The 13,678-nt window shown below is 39.9% G+C and overlaps 5 protein-coding genes across 6 annotated transcripts in view; 4 read left to right on the plus strand and 1 right to left on the minus strand.

Moving 5' to 3' along the window:
- The first annotated feature begins 444 nt into the window (after positions 1–444).
- Positions 445–3,089, plus strand: LOC135426666 (invertebrate-type lysozyme 3-like). The gene is made up of 3 exons (XM_064679897.1): positions 445–635; positions 2,473–2,643; positions 2,715–3,089. Exons 1-3 carry the CDS (start codon positions 554–556, stop codon positions 2,945–2,947), a joined length of 486 nt encoding a protein of 161 aa, XP_064535967.1. The 5' UTR covers positions 445–553; the 3' UTR covers positions 2,948–3,089.
- Positions 3,090–3,864: 775 nt separating this feature from the next.
- On the plus strand, positions 3,865–4,854 carry LOC135426798 (uncharacterized). Its single transcript, XM_064680092.1, has 3 exons — positions 3,865–3,899; positions 3,991–4,199; positions 4,256–4,854. The coding sequence occupies exons 1-3, from the start codon at positions 3,865–3,867 to the stop codon at positions 4,669–4,671; spliced, it is 660 nt and encodes a 219-aa protein (XP_064536162.1). The 3' UTR covers positions 4,672–4,854.
- Positions 4,855–5,409: 555 nt separating this feature from the next.
- LOC135426639 (lysozyme-like) lies at positions 5,410–6,183 on the plus strand. Its single transcript, XM_064679867.1, has 2 exons — positions 5,410–5,737; positions 5,804–6,183. Exons 1-2 carry the CDS (start codon positions 5,491–5,493, stop codon positions 6,043–6,045), a joined length of 489 nt encoding a protein of 162 aa, XP_064535937.1. The 5' UTR covers positions 5,410–5,490; the 3' UTR covers positions 6,046–6,183.
- A 47-nt stretch (positions 6,184–6,230) lies between these two features.
- On the plus strand, positions 6,231–8,848 carry LOC135426638 (lysozyme 3-like). Its single transcript, XM_064679866.1, has 3 exons — positions 6,231–6,413; positions 7,549–7,740; positions 7,796–8,848. The coding sequence occupies exons 1-3, from the start codon at positions 6,326–6,328 to the stop codon at positions 8,038–8,040; spliced, it is 525 nt and encodes a 174-aa protein (XP_064535936.1). The 5' UTR covers positions 6,231–6,325; the 3' UTR covers positions 8,041–8,848.
- Positions 8,789–13,678, minus strand: part of LOC135426637 (protein bunched, class 2/F/G isoform) — a 28,836-nt gene continuing 23,946 nt past the window's right edge. Inside the window, exons 3-6 of one of the 2 annotated variants that reach the window (XM_064679865.1) lie at positions 10,866–11,911; positions 10,370–10,791; positions 10,207–10,320; positions 8,789–9,210 (exon numbers count right to left, since the gene is read on the minus strand). In XM_064679865.1, coding sequence (XP_064535935.1) covers positions 10,223–10,320; positions 10,370–10,791; positions 10,866–11,911 — 1,566 coding nt within the window. In that variant the 3' untranslated portion in view covers positions 8,789–9,210; positions 10,207–10,222. The remainder of the gene's footprint in view (positions 9,211–10,206; positions 10,321–10,369; positions 10,792–10,865; positions 11,912–13,678) is intronic. The other variant, XM_064679864.1, reaches the window with a different exon arrangement.

The following is a 13,678-nucleotide window of genomic DNA, read 5'->3' on the forward strand; positions in this document are numbered from 1 at the left end:
TTGTATAAATGTTGCACTGGATAATGAAAAATTAACAAAACTGATTCGTCGGATTCTCATGTGCATAGTGTATTTTTCTCGTAAAAACAAGTTTATTTCATATGGTAAAAAATTCAGAAAAAATTATAAATAAATTTTGTATGTCTTGCAGTTATTTTAATATGAATACCAAATGAAATTCCTTTATAACTGTCCGTTTATGTGGGAGCTATACATATAATGGCTGGCTAATTTTTTTTTGAAATTTTCACTCATTGTGTAATCTCTCATGTTTCAAGTCCGTTAGCAAAAGCTTTTATTTATAGGATAGTTGACTAGTTCGGCCCACTGTGCGCTGCCCAAGTTCGTGGTCAAAGTTATTCGTTTTGCGCAAAAGCTTTTTGGGCCGCTGAACAAAAGAGCGCAGCCCGTTCGCAAAGCAGCTCAGTTACTCGCGCGTCGTTCTAGCGTTCGGTTCACAAGTAGACAGTGTTGTGAGAGCTTTGGCATTTGTTTAAAATTTAAATAAATATAGTCGATTTTTTGGGCAATAAAACCCACACACACATTAACAATGGCTGCCAATAAATTGTGCTGCACTTTGGCTATAGGTGCTATTCTGTGCCTGGGCTTTGCGGTTCTGATACAAGCGCAGGGTAAGTGAAACAAACCGAATGGGGGTACATGTATTGTTCTTTTGGGCGAGAGATTCCGTCACACATGGCAGTCAATAGGTTTTCGGATGCGAAATGGAAATACCTGTCCACCAGATTCGTGCATTTCATTAACATTAATTAGCAATCATAGAAATACAAGATTCTGTTTGACTTCAAATGTATATTATATGGAAAGAGTTGAGGCATATATCAATATATATTTTCCACTCTACACAAATGCGTTTTGCTAGCTCAATGGTTTATTTTATATTCGTCTGAGCTGGGAATGCATTAATAACAGCTGTAAGGGGCATTGACAGCGTATTGCTAACTACTTCCGATATTAATAGTTTATTAATTTAAGTTACATGAAGCGGAACTAAGCTAACAAATTGTTTGTACGATGCGATAATGAACTATGCTAATTAATTGATTAAGCAGCTTAAACAATAACTTAAACGATAGTTAAAGTGAGCTTAGTTTAAGCAAATGCATTTGTCTTCATATGCACACGAGGCCAAGCCTAGGTTAATAAATTTATAGAAATATGTACATACCTCTGCAGAGTTTCCTGCAATTCCATACAACTATTCGAGTTGTTTTTTTTTGTCATCCATTATCGCTAAGTCCGGGAAAAAGTACGCCTTTTGTGAAGTACTCGCGATTTACTCTGACGTATGCACTCAGTCCTCGCGTGTGTGTTGATCTCTGACTTTTCCAGTTATTACACATATTTTGGTGTGATTATATGCGATAATTATAGTGTGCTCAGTTACTAAGGCAACTAATTAGAACTGAAATTAAAGAAAATTAATCATAGCTAAAATTTTGTTTCAGTTATTAACTAATAAAAAATTATAATAAATTAATATAGTTATGCAAATGTTGACCCAAATTAGTAACTGTTTTGGCTATTTTCAAGAGTTCGTCGAACCGGCAAATAAAAACCCCGCGATTTTGATGCGTGAGAATGTCAAAAATTATGAATAACAACAATTTTGAGGCGCCTTCTAACAGAAATAAATGTTATCCATAAACCATTTAGATTTCTCTAAGTGTAGCAAGACTCTTTCAAAGGTTTTTCAAGAGGCGACATTCATCATTTCGGAATAATACAAAATACATGTGCGACAAGTTCGGTTCGCTACGTGCATACGAAATAAGTAAAAATGGGCTCAATATCAATTTTTGCACTTAACAAGCAACATCTTGAGGCAACCTTCGACAGCCCACAAAAATAAGAGAAATAATAAAAGAATATCGCAATTTACGGGGTTCGTGCTATGTCTTGATAAGGCACATTGACTCATACGCCCATGACAGCAGTTCGTTTTTTTTTTTTAGTTAAGAATAATAACAATAAGAAGAAGAAGAAAAAACAATTTAATCTTTAAAGATGTTGCCATTGAAAGTTGCAAAACTAGTTCGGGCCATGTCTGAGAGCGATACAGAATCCAACAGAATCCAACCGCCAGGTTCATGGGCGTACGCGCAGCAGAAATTTATTATAATTTTTGTGCTTTATTTTAATATCACAATCATATCATAATAAATATAGCTTGATTAAATATATTTTATTAGCTCGACTTACACTTTACATTTTTATTTGTTTGTTTTTGTTTACAATTCGAATTGAGTTAACAAATCTGAGAATATATAACGATGATGTGTTTGATCAAAAATGTGAAACGAACAAAATTCCAGTTTCATTGTGGCTCAAAAGCTCGTTGCGTTATTTGCAAACGATTCATGAATTTATAGGTCATCCATATGCTTATCAGCCTAGCAGTGAATAGTCAACTGATGCTCTTTGCACCCCTTGCCCGCTATTCCACAGATAAGCCCGTGACTGATGTGTGCCTGGGCTGCATCTGCGAGGCCATCAGCGGCTGCAATCAGACCCGTTTCTGCGGTGGAGGGGTCTGTGGCCTGTTTCGCATCACCTGGGCCTACTGGGCGGATGGCGGCAAGCTGACCCTGAACAACGAAAGTCCCCAGTCGGAGGAGGGTAAATATAAACCTGAAATATACTACTTGTTCGCCTCGTTAAACTCCTTTTTTACCCCCCGCCGCCTCAAGCCTTTGCCAACTGCGTCAACGATCCCTATTGCGCGGCCAACACCATCCAGAACTACATGACCAAGTTTGGACAGGATTGCAATGGCGATGGCGGCATCGATTGCTACGACTACGCGGCCATACACAAGCTGGGCGGCTATGGCTGCAAGGGCGAACTGAGCTATCAATACCAGAGCGCCCTGGACAAGTGCCTGTCCACCTTCTCGTCCATAGATGTGCGCACAACGGGCTAAGCTATATTATCTACGAGTATATACTTTAATTATTTATATGCAGCTACGAGTTGGAATTTGTATACTTTAATCGTTTGAATTGTGCAAAAACCTTATGACAATAACTGAAACTTTTATAATAATAAACGAAAACTATACGATATATTGGCGGGCAGAGAAGAGGATTTAATGGAATGTTTTAAAATTTTCTAGAGATGTAAGATAGGAAGTAAAGCAAAGCAGAAGATGAAGAGTCATCATCGGGTAGCCTGGCATAGCAGATGTGCGATATATGTTCATATATAATATGTCCTATACTAGATCGATCTATGGGAGCAATGTGATATAGTGACAAGATATCGATAGGATTTTGGCCATATTTTAGGGAGCAAAGTGTGAGTGGTAATTGTGAGTAAAGATATATTGAAAAACCAAATAAATGTATACTAAATTCCTAACTAATCGTATCCCTATATAATATATAGAGGCCCGATATAGCCGACTTCGATATATCTACTGCCTGCAACATAACGACAAATCTCTGCCAAATTGTATTGCAAAAGCTTTAAGACTAAGCGACAGCTATATTAACTCAGCTCATCTTCCAGATATATTATATATATATATTTTATTAGCTCGAAGATGTCTTCCTCTATGGAGTCGCACACTTTGAGACAAAGTTACCAAGCCCTCTGTAAGGGCATTTAAAAGAAAGCTTTAACTTTTGACAAGTAACGGTTAAGACAAAAGCTTTTGCTGGGTTTGGGGCTTGAGTCAAAGCTTTTTGCATGTGAGTAGCAAACTAAGTTCAAGACTATTCCACCTAGTCGAAGCTTTAATCAAAGTACTCGGCTGTGAAATACCCTAGGCATGTATTTAAAATGACAAGTCAGGTATTTCTTTTTAAGCTGAGCAGCAGAGCAAGAGCCAAGTTTTATATGCCACTAAAGCCTATCAATGCTACTGAGCTGGGGTTGAGCTGCCCTCTCACCCCAGAGAGCGCATCTGAGTGCATCACTGATTTGTTTCATTCGTTCAAATTGGCCCTAAAACCGGTATTATAGACATTTGTCGGGTTTCGACGACGATGCGTTTCGACCTCGTTGCATTTACTTCTCAGTTGCGGAAGTGTTAGAACGTGCTACAATCTCTAACATCTCGCCGTATACGGAGCTGTTTCCCCCGGTTGATTCTTTTATAAAACTGCAAATCTTACGGCTTTTATGCCTGTGCTTGGCCTGCCTGCTGCTGTGCGGTCGGGTGCGTGGTCAGGGTAAGTTCCGATTCCGACAATGTATGTCTGTTAGAATTATAATATATGTTTATCAGGGCATGTGCTGGACAAGCCCGTCACGGAGCTGTGCCTCAACTGCATTTGCGAGGCAATGTCTGGCTGCAATGCGACCGCTATTTGCACCAATCCGGAGAAGGGCATCTGCGGCATCTTTCGCATCACCTGGGCGTATTGGGTGGACGCTGGCAAATTGACCATAAATGGCGATCAACCCGATTCGGAAGAGGCGTTCATCAATTGCGCCAACGATCCGCACTGCGCCGCCAACAGCGTACAGAACTACATGAAGAAGTTCAATCAGGATTGCAACGATGATGGCGAAATGGATTGCCATGACTATGCCCGCATACACAGGCTGGGCGCATATGGCTGTAAAGGCGAGATGCCCTTCAAGTACCTGAGCACCTTCGAAGACTGCATTGAGAACTACGAGGATCAGGGCTTTGAGTAACGGCCAGAGTTATTTGTCCAAAATAAGATATAGTTGGATAGTTGTTCTCTAAAGTTGTCAAGCGCGAATAGCTTAATTTGGCTTATATTAAAAACATGATTGGTATTGCTTGTAAATTAACGGTTGGTATCGGTTATAACCGATAATTATTAAATGAGAGTTGCTAGTCGGCAGGAATATGAACTATTGGTGCTTAAAATATATTTGAAAGAAAGCATCTTCTAAGCTAACGCTTCGTATCGGCTATTAATCGGTTGGTATAGCAAAATATCATAGTTGTTACGGGCTTTCCTTATATAAGTAATAAATATTTATAGGCTCATCGATTGTTTAGTGCGGGTTTTTATTAAAACTCGTGAATTATGAATAGGTTAAGGAAATTACCTGCGAGATAATAGGGCTAATTGGTTGTTATCGGTTAAAAACCGGTTTAAAAAGAATGTTGAAATATAAATTAAACAGGGTTTTATGGAGCATCTCAGGTGTTTGCAGACACACCTATTGACAATTTAAAGGACAATCTATTCTAGGCATCTAACTGCTTTCAGCTTAAACGATTAGTTGATGAATCAGTTAAAGATCACGTAATTATTTTAGCATTTAACGTGGGCTAGAACAAACAATATTTAAATAGTTTTAGTTTCCTGAACTATAGTAATGCCTATATTATAGTTCGGATAAATTGCCGCATAAAACGCGTTTCGCTGCGTCGCACAATAAAAGTCCACAACAAACAGTCGCAAAATTTCAGTAGCTCGAGAACAGTCGAACGTAGCGAAACGGAAGTGAATAGGAAAAACGCTTTTGGAAAAGTGCAGCATGTCTGGCAGTGAAAACTTGTTATATCTCTGCCTGCTCTTGACAGTGGGCGTGGCCTGGACTAAGGCCGAGACACAGCGCCCCATCACAGAGACGTGTTTGGTGTGCATGTGTGAGGCGCTGAGCGGCTGCAATGGCACCGCGGTGTGTGTGAACGGGGCCTGCGGCCTGTTTCGCATTACCTGGGATCAGTGGGTGGATTCGGGACGTCTGACAATTCCGGGCGATTCACCGCTCTCCGACAGCTGTGAGTAGCATTAGCTATAATAGTTACAAATGGAGCTCATATATTTGAATTGTATTTTCTATGAAGCATTCACAAACTGCGCAAATGATCCGCACTGTGCGGCAGACACACTGCAGCATTATATGGTTAAGTATGGGCAGGATTGCAATGGGGATGAGCATGAGGATTGCTACGACTATGGCGCTATACACTATATGGGTCCATTCAATTGCCAAGCGGATATGCCCTATACCTACGAGAGCATCTTTAAAAGGTGTCTCAAGCGAGCGGAGAAGCAACAAAAACAACAACAAGCAACAAATAACTGAGCGAATTTATTAATCTGTTATTGTGTCTATTTATTCTAGGAAAGTGAATTGTTTAACGAACTGTATATAGCACATGGGGTTTTCCACCTCATTAAATTCAATTGTTATATAAGAAAATTAAAACTTTTTTTTACATTGTTTGATCTTATTTTAATGCCTTCACTTCCATCAAGTCGCTCAGTCGTGCGCTAAGCGTGGCAAAGTCGACAACTCGGATATAAAATTGGCTCTTACGCCTACGAACGTGGTCAACAAGCGGCTTAATTGATAAACAATTAAAATGTTTAACAGTCGCCGTTTTTTGTTGTGCAGTGTTTTTGCGTTCTGGGCTCTGCTTTGCCTGTGGCACATTGGCGCAGCGGATGATGGTAAGATTTTTTTTAATAAGCCCAAAAAAAAAATGTTTCCTGAATTTTCAATAATTGCCAACAAATGAAATTTTTTTTTACTTTTACGAAGCTTTCTTGTTAAAAAAATGTACTCATAATTTAAATATTTTTTTCTGAAAAATAATTTGGTCAATTTTGAAAAAATCGTGATTTGCGTGTTATATTTAAAATTGCAGTCTTCGTTTGTTGAGAGTTTTATTGACAATCAAAATTTTATAACTAAACAATGAGGCTGCTGATTCAAACCCTGGGCTAGTGTTTGCTGGGAAGAAGTCCTTAGTAGCCTATGCCAAACGCTGCAACCAGGTTTTGAACCCCAACACCCGAAATCAGTATTCAATCAATATTTTATTAACCATGAAAAGATCCGAACGGATTTGTAGGATTAAGAATACACGCACCTATCTACCTGCCTATATCTTAACTAAGATAATCTCAAATTATTTTTTTTTTGGTCAATATTACTCAAAATTGAAAGTAAACGAATTCTTGAATATTATTATTAATATATATTATTAATATTAATATATTATTAGCCTTGGTTTCACATAATGTTAATAATAATATTATTAATATAATAATATCATAATAATAATATTAATAAGGCTTAAAAATAAAATAAAAAATTAATGCATAAATAAAACAAAATATATTAAATGGTGGTTTTGGCAACCTTTCCATGTTTAAATAAATATCTTAATATATTAAAATATAATTAAGGTCCAATCTTTAGGTTTTCTATTTGTTTAAAATATATATTTTAACAAAAACTACGTGCAAATAATATCAGTTTTTGATGTTTAAAACGCTTTTTATGAGTGTTGTCAAAATCTGATTTAAGGACTCGCACAAAGCACCCAATATTCTATAGCTCAGTGACTTGTTCACTTAAATTTTTTACCGCAAATTGAATGCAACACACTCCACTGTGCCGCTACAGTGTGCGATAATTATCGGCAGAGAATAGTATCTGTTTTGTAACTATGATAATGTGAACCGGCTTTTGCTGTTATATTTAATCGCATCTCGCGTATACCAGACGTATTTCAATTGGAAACTAACCAATATGCTAAACAACTCTTACTAAATCCGACCCCTTCTACTTACCCCCTAGCTGCCGCGGGATTAGTTGTAAACAGACCCGTCACGGAAGACTGCCTGGAATGTCTATGCGAGGCGCAAAGCGGCTGCAATGCGACACAGATCTGTGTGAATGGGGCGTGTGGCATCTTTCGAATCACTTGGGGCTTCTGGATGGAAGGTGGAGCAATTACGTTGCCCAACGATACCTCACTGTCGAAGGAGGGTGAGCATACAGATCCTTTCTGAGTATATCAGAGTTAAAACTCTCACTCCGACAGCCTTTACCAACTGCGTGAATGATCCGCACTGTGCGGCAGACACAATCCAGAACTATATGTACAAGAACGGACAGGATTGCAATGGTGATAAGGTCATCAATTGCCTGGACTTTGGTGCCATACACAAGATGGGCAATCTGCGGTGCCAGGACGAGTTGCCCTACACCTATGCCCGGATCTTCAGCAGATGCCTAAAAAGAAAAGAGCGCGAGGCCAAAAGGGCGGCCAATCAAACAGATATTTAACTAAATAACTTTGTCTTTATTGGGTATTGTGTTTGTTTGTTTGTTTGTTTGTTTGTTTTTCGAAAACAATTAGTAATACACATTGCTTATGTTTGTCATTTGAACAATTTTCCAATATATGGGGCATAGAATCTATAGAACTATAGTTCAGTTATAGTTATAGTTATAGTTATAGTACAATACATAGTATAGTATATATATGTTAGATAGTAGTATATTTAGTTTGTTATATGCAAAACTACTTTAGAATTCTTTTCAATAATTTAACACGTTCCAAATTGTTAACGCTCACTAAATACTTGTCTTTATGGGATTCAAAAGAGTTCTTAACTTTAGATCGGTTTCATTTGTTCTTGTTATCCTTTGCTTTAGCTACGCTTCTGCAGTTGGTTTGTTCCATTTGGGTTTGGTATTAAAATCTATTAGGCATAGAATTGAAGTTTGAGTGAATTGAGTTTTAATCTCTTTCGTTTTGTTTTTCAGTTTTGTATAACTTGAACCTTAAGTTTAGAATCTGTTTAAATTGTTAGTATTCTTTAAAAACAATTGTTTGGAACAACCTTTCAACTTATGAGACAGATGAGTTTCTTAGACTTGACTGGGAGCAAAGAAAAAATAGTAAAAAAGAATTCTAAAAAACATTTTTTTTAACTTTTATAAGTGCTCTGTGGCTAAGGCAGAGTCACAAAAGTTATATAAAAGTATATATGAAAAATTGAAGAAAACTAAAAGAAAAATTTAAAAACTACAATAAAAAATTTGTTCTTTAAAATTGTTGCACTAAAAAACAATTTTTTGTGTGTTTAAATTTTGTTTTTTCTTTCGTTTTTTTGGTTATTTCGTTTGTGTAAAAAATGAATTTGTTTATTGTAAATACCGCTAAATGAAATAAATATCGTATAAATACAATCAAGCTCGTCTATATGTGATGTGTTCATCGATGTGTGTGTGTGTGTGTCGTGTAGTGTCTATATAATGCCTGATATAATACAGATGCCAGTTATAGTTTGTAATTTGAACATTAACTTTGCACGTTAATTAACTTTATTTCTTATTATTGCCATCGTTTGCCAATAATAGCTCCTTGGCCTCCTTTTTGCCACGTTTCTTCTCCTCCTTGGCATGCAGCTTGGCCACTCGCTCCTCCTCCTTGGCCAGACGTTTCTCCTCCTGCCGTTCAATTAAATGCACAAAATGAGTTATAATAACCCGTTATATAAGCAGCAACATTATAACGTTATGCTTCTAATTAATGTTGGGCAAAATGTTAGTTTCAATCTCGCTGAATAAAGTCAGCTCAATGGGGTATATGAATTTCTGACTATAATGGAACCAATTTGTGTTTGTCATACGTTTTATTTAAAAATATATATTATTTTAATTATAGGTTGTCTGCTTGTCACTACTTAGTCAACTGAACTAACCTATTTATTAACCAAATTAAACGATTATTGATGTTTAGAGAGTATCACAGCAACACATGTGCTTGGATCCATGACTTTATTGAAATATTTTGAGTTATTTATAGGAATTAATGGACATGTTCAGCTCTGATTACAGGGCATCTATTGGTCTAAGACACCTATACGTTAGCTTTGAGCTAAAGAATATTAAAGCTGCAAGCAAATTATGTCGCCAATTAATGCTGTCTACATTTATAAATTATCAAAAGATTTAGCACTTTTACAGAGTATTTGATATAAAAGCTACAGCTTTTGTATATGTATGTACCTTACAAGGAAAGGAACTTTAAGGAACTGAAAGCACTTATCAACTGATTACAGGGTATCCTCTACTCTATCAGGCATGAGTGCAAGCTTTGCTTGTTTAACATGCAATAAATAGCAAGCTTAAAAAGTGCAACGCGCATTATGTTCTACTTTTTTGTTTGCAGCTACCGCCCCGCACCCTGCTCGCCCTCTGATTCGGCCACGGTGCAGTGGGGGGAGACGCGCTCGCCCCGAGCTTAATGAAAAAGTTTGCTGCGGCAGCGGCAGCGGCACCGGAAGCAAACGAGGCCAATTACAAACAATGCGAATGGGCGCCGTGTGGCGCCCCCTGGCGGCGAAACAATAAAGTCTTATGCCCCACAATATGCAAGCGCAGCGAATGAGTGAGAGAGTGAAAGAGATTAAGAGTGCACGGAAGAGTGCGGGGGGAACCCACCTTTCTGGCTTCCTTTTCAGCCTTCATCTTGAGCTTCTCCTCCTTCTTCTTGCGTTCCATGGATTCGTTCTTCTTGTTGTCGGCTTTTTCCTCTGCAAAATTGTTGAGCGGAACCTAATTAATTTTTGCGCCATCCTGGCGCCATCTATCGCGATCAACTTACTGTGATTGCTGCCGTTGCCGCCGCTGCTGCTGCCGCTGCCGCTGCTGCTGGAGAAGAGCGGAAAGCTGCGAGTGGAAGCGGTTGTGTGTGGCTTGCCGTTGCCGCCTGGGGCGGAGGCGGCGCCGCCGCCCGCTGTGCATCCAGACGTGGCCTTGGCGGCGCCCTGCCCCTTGCTAGTTGGCGGCACTGCGGCAATCGACATCTTCTTATCCTTGGGCATCACATAGGCATTTTTGGGCAGCGAGTTTTTGGCGTTGAGCGGACAAATCTTGGCTCCACCTGCCTTAAGGGGCGGCGGTGCTAGCGCTGTGCAGCTTAGCTGTATATTCATGGGACTGGGGCGACGTGCCGGCGGCGGCGACGTGGACTCGCGCAGCAGCGGTGCCATCTCATGACCGCTCGACTTCGTGTAGGAGGCGTAGCTGCAGGAAAGAGATGGATTGGATGAATAACAGCGGATTGGCAAGTGGTGCCATGCTGCACAGTATTAACCCACCGAAAACGCGGATTGCTGACATGCACCGGCGAAGGATGTGGCACTTTGGCTGGACTGCGAAACTCCTTGATGGGTGGCAGTCGATTCTGTAGATCCAGCATGCGGCTCTTCACGTGCCGTCGTCCCGGATAGGTGTGTGTGGGCGTTGGCGTCATGCAGCCACTGCCGCTGCCGCTGCCAATGCCGCTGCTGCTGGATGAGGATGTGGAGGCGGAATTGCTCAGAGTGTGCAGCGGCTTGCGTGGCACAGCACCCGAGCAGCCGCTGGGACAGCCGCCATGATGCGAATGATGGGTGCCCGTATCGCGCGGCGACAGCGAACCAACGCTGGAACAGGAGGAAGAGCCCGAGGGCGAGATCACCTGATGCTGATGCTGCTGGTGCTGGTGCTGATGATGATGATGGTGTGTGCTGGGCGATGGCGGCGCCAGATGATTTGCACTGACTGCATGCGCCGCCGCCGGCGAGGCTGGCGAGCAGGCACCGCTGCTCGATATGGAAGACGTCTTGGAGTAGTGCGAGTAGCCAGAGAACGTGGAGCCCGCCGAGCCGGTCGAGCTCATCGAGTACATACTGTCCGACTGCGAGACCCGTCCATGAGCACCACGTGCTGTCGCCGCATAGTGGTGTCTGCCACCAGCAGCTGTGTGCAGCGTGGGCTGGTGGAATGCATGGTGCTCGCTGTGCGCATCGTTCATGGAATAGGAGCTGGCCGAGGCCACCACGCCGCCAGCGTGCACACCCGCCGAGGCCCAGCTTTTGGCACCCATGGAATAACTACTGGCCGATTCCTGTATGCGCCAGCTGCCCGACGATGAAGTCAGTCGGTTCACCCGCGCCCGACAGATCACGCAACGCAGTGGCAGCAGCCTTTGGGCCACGGCGCTCTGTATGGTCTTCACAAAGCAGCGCCGGCAGACGACCCGATGGCCACAGGGCGAGGTCTGCATAGTGGCCCGCGCATTGATGCAGATCACGCATTCATCTTCCTGGGAGGTAGGCGGATCAGGTTCGCTTTCCTCCTCCAGCTTGCTCAGCAGCTTGTCCTGCAACGGCCAGAGAGAAAATTACTTCAGGGCGTGTCAAAAGCTGCTTTGAAGCGGGTTAGAATATGCCCAACAGAGTGTGCATTGATACTCAAGCAAATCATTTTATCCCAAGCCGCAAAGTATGCAACACTTTTTCTGGGCGTTGTTGGAAGTCGAAGAATTTCTTAATGGCAAACTCTTATAAATTTATCAAAACTCAACCCGTTTATATGTTTGATATTATTTAGCATATATTTCATGCCTCGAGGATAATTTTGCTTTAAAAATTTGTTATCCTTTGAAAATAAATATATATCACTCTATAACCTTACTCTTTGTTGCAAAAATTAATTTGATAAATCTCTCGCAATAAAGTTATCATAAAACTAATTCTATGTTGCTTAAATTTTGATTGTCAAAAACTAAACCAAAATTAATTTGTAAAGTGGTAAATTTCTTATTTAACACCCTACCAAAGCTTTAAACTTCCCTAACTTCGCCAACAACATATTCAAGACCTATCTTTTATCTTGAATATAAATATGACATATTAATCAATATCTCATTTATTTGACGATGCGTAATAAAAACTTTTAACAAATAACTATAATTTGATATTGGATTAAATTTTTTAACAATTTACAGTTGCTTAATTGTAAATTATGTCAGAGTATGTTGCTGGTCAAGGACGCAGCCGGAAGCCATTTGACACGCCTATAAAAAAAACTCACACAGCATCAATCGATGATAATAAATTTGAAATGTTTTTTGTCCAATCTACGCATTGGCTAACTGTATTTATACGATATGCAAATCTGTGAATTGGCGTCGATTTGATAGCCGATTTGATACCAAATTGGCCAATGACGCTTTGGATTTTGTTTGTCTTTTATCATTTTTCTATTTTTTGCTGGGTGGGAGTGCGACCTCTGGCTGTTCATTATGCATTTATAAATAGTATAAAATATATAAAATCTTTAAAGAATTGTTAAAATTCGCATTTAAATGTTTTTTTTTTGTTGCTTTTTGATTGCATTTTTCTTAATTTTGCTTGTCATTAACTTTGTGAATCAGCAAGTATTTTTTTAATGATTGTTATACCCTTGTGGCGGGTATAATAAACAAATCGTGACATGTGTAACACGCTGAAGTAGCTACTTCCGGTATTTCGGAATCTAGTCTGCAGTTTGAATGACCTTATAATAGATGTCATGGGAAACATTTTTAGATTATCATTTCAATCTATTATTTGTGATTTTTATATACTACATTAATTTAATAAGAGTATTAAGTCTTCGGCTATTCACAATTGTATCAGTTATTTTTCATATAAATTGATTGTGGTTGATTGTGGTCAATTGTTTTTTTATGGAAGTGCCATAACTAGGCATAACTGTTGCTTATTTTTAGCGCATTTATTGTGTGCTTACTGTAAATATATAAATAAGCAATTGCATTAATGCGCGTGCAATGTACCTTTAATAGCGCCACCTTTCAAGGCACGAGGAAGTCGTCAAATGCATTCATTCAGACTTCGACCGAAGTTGTTGAACTGGTTTTTGGCTTGGCCAATGGAATAGAACATAGAATGGGCCTTGCACTTGGCGGCTTTCAGGGCCAAGCCCCAAGGCTTGCCAATTGTTAGCAATGGCTAATTAGCCATTGAATTACCGCTCTAATCAATGTAAAAACCTCGAGAACACACACATGCCAATTAGCTTGCTGTTAGCTGCCATAAAGCATAGTAAAGCTAATTATTTGTAAAGTCTGACCCTGACTAACGGT

This window comes from Drosophila montana, unplaced genomic scaffold (genome assembly GCF_035044405.1).
Source record: "Drosophila montana isolate Dmon_TW-CO22-7 unplaced genomic scaffold, ASM3504440v1 contig_2081_1, whole genome shotgun sequence".
In the NCBI taxonomy this organism is placed as follows: domain Eukaryota; kingdom Metazoa; phylum Arthropoda; class Insecta; order Diptera; family Drosophilidae; genus Drosophila; species Drosophila montana.

What these genes read in the sequence shown, in the direction of transcription:
- LOC135426666 (XM_064679897.1), top strand. Translation starts at nt 554, where the DNA reads ATGGCTGCCAATAAATTGTGCTGCACTTTGGCTATAGGTGCTATTCTG. An exon ending in GGTTCTGATACAAGCGCAGG is followed by an intron (nt 636 to 2,472) that starts GTAAGTGAAACA and finishes GCTATTCCACAG; the next exon opens with ATAAGCCCGTGACTGATGTG. An exon ending in AAGTCCCCAGTCGGAGGAGG is followed by an intron (nt 2,644 to 2,714) that starts GTAAATATAAAC and finishes CGCCGCCTCAAG; the next exon opens with CCTTTGCCAACTGCGTCAAC.
- LOC135426798 (XM_064680092.1), top strand. Translation starts at nt 3,865, where the DNA reads ATGCCACTAAAGCCTATCAATGCTACTGAGCTGGG. An exon ending in ATCAATGCTACTGAGCTGGG is followed by an intron (nt 3,900 to 3,990) that starts GTTGAGCTGCCC and finishes CCGGTATTATAG; the next exon opens with ACATTTGTCGGGTTTCGACG. An exon ending in CGGTCGGGTGCGTGGTCAGG is followed by an intron (nt 4,200 to 4,255) that starts GTAAGTTCCGAT and finishes TATGTTTATCAG; the next exon opens with GGCATGTGCTGGACAAGCCC.
- LOC135426639 (XM_064679867.1), top strand. Translation starts at nt 5,491, where the DNA reads ATGTCTGGCAGTGAAAACTTGTTATATCTCTGCCTGCTCTTGACAGTG. An exon ending in TTCACCGCTCTCCGACAGCT is followed by an intron (nt 5,738 to 5,803) that starts GTGAGTAGCATT and finishes TTTTCTATGAAG; the next exon opens with CATTCACAAACTGCGCAAAT.
- LOC135426638 (XM_064679866.1), top strand. Translation starts at nt 6,326, where the DNA reads ATGTTTAACAGTCGCCGTTTTTTGTTGTGCAGTGTTTTTGCGTTCTGG. An exon ending in CATTGGCGCAGCGGATGATG is followed by an intron (nt 6,414 to 7,548) that starts GTAAGATTTTTT and finishes CTTACCCCCTAG; the next exon opens with CTGCCGCGGGATTAGTTGTA. An exon ending in TACCTCACTGTCGAAGGAGG is followed by an intron (nt 7,741 to 7,795) that starts GTGAGCATACAG and finishes TCACTCCGACAG; the next exon opens with CCTTTACCAACTGCGTGAAT.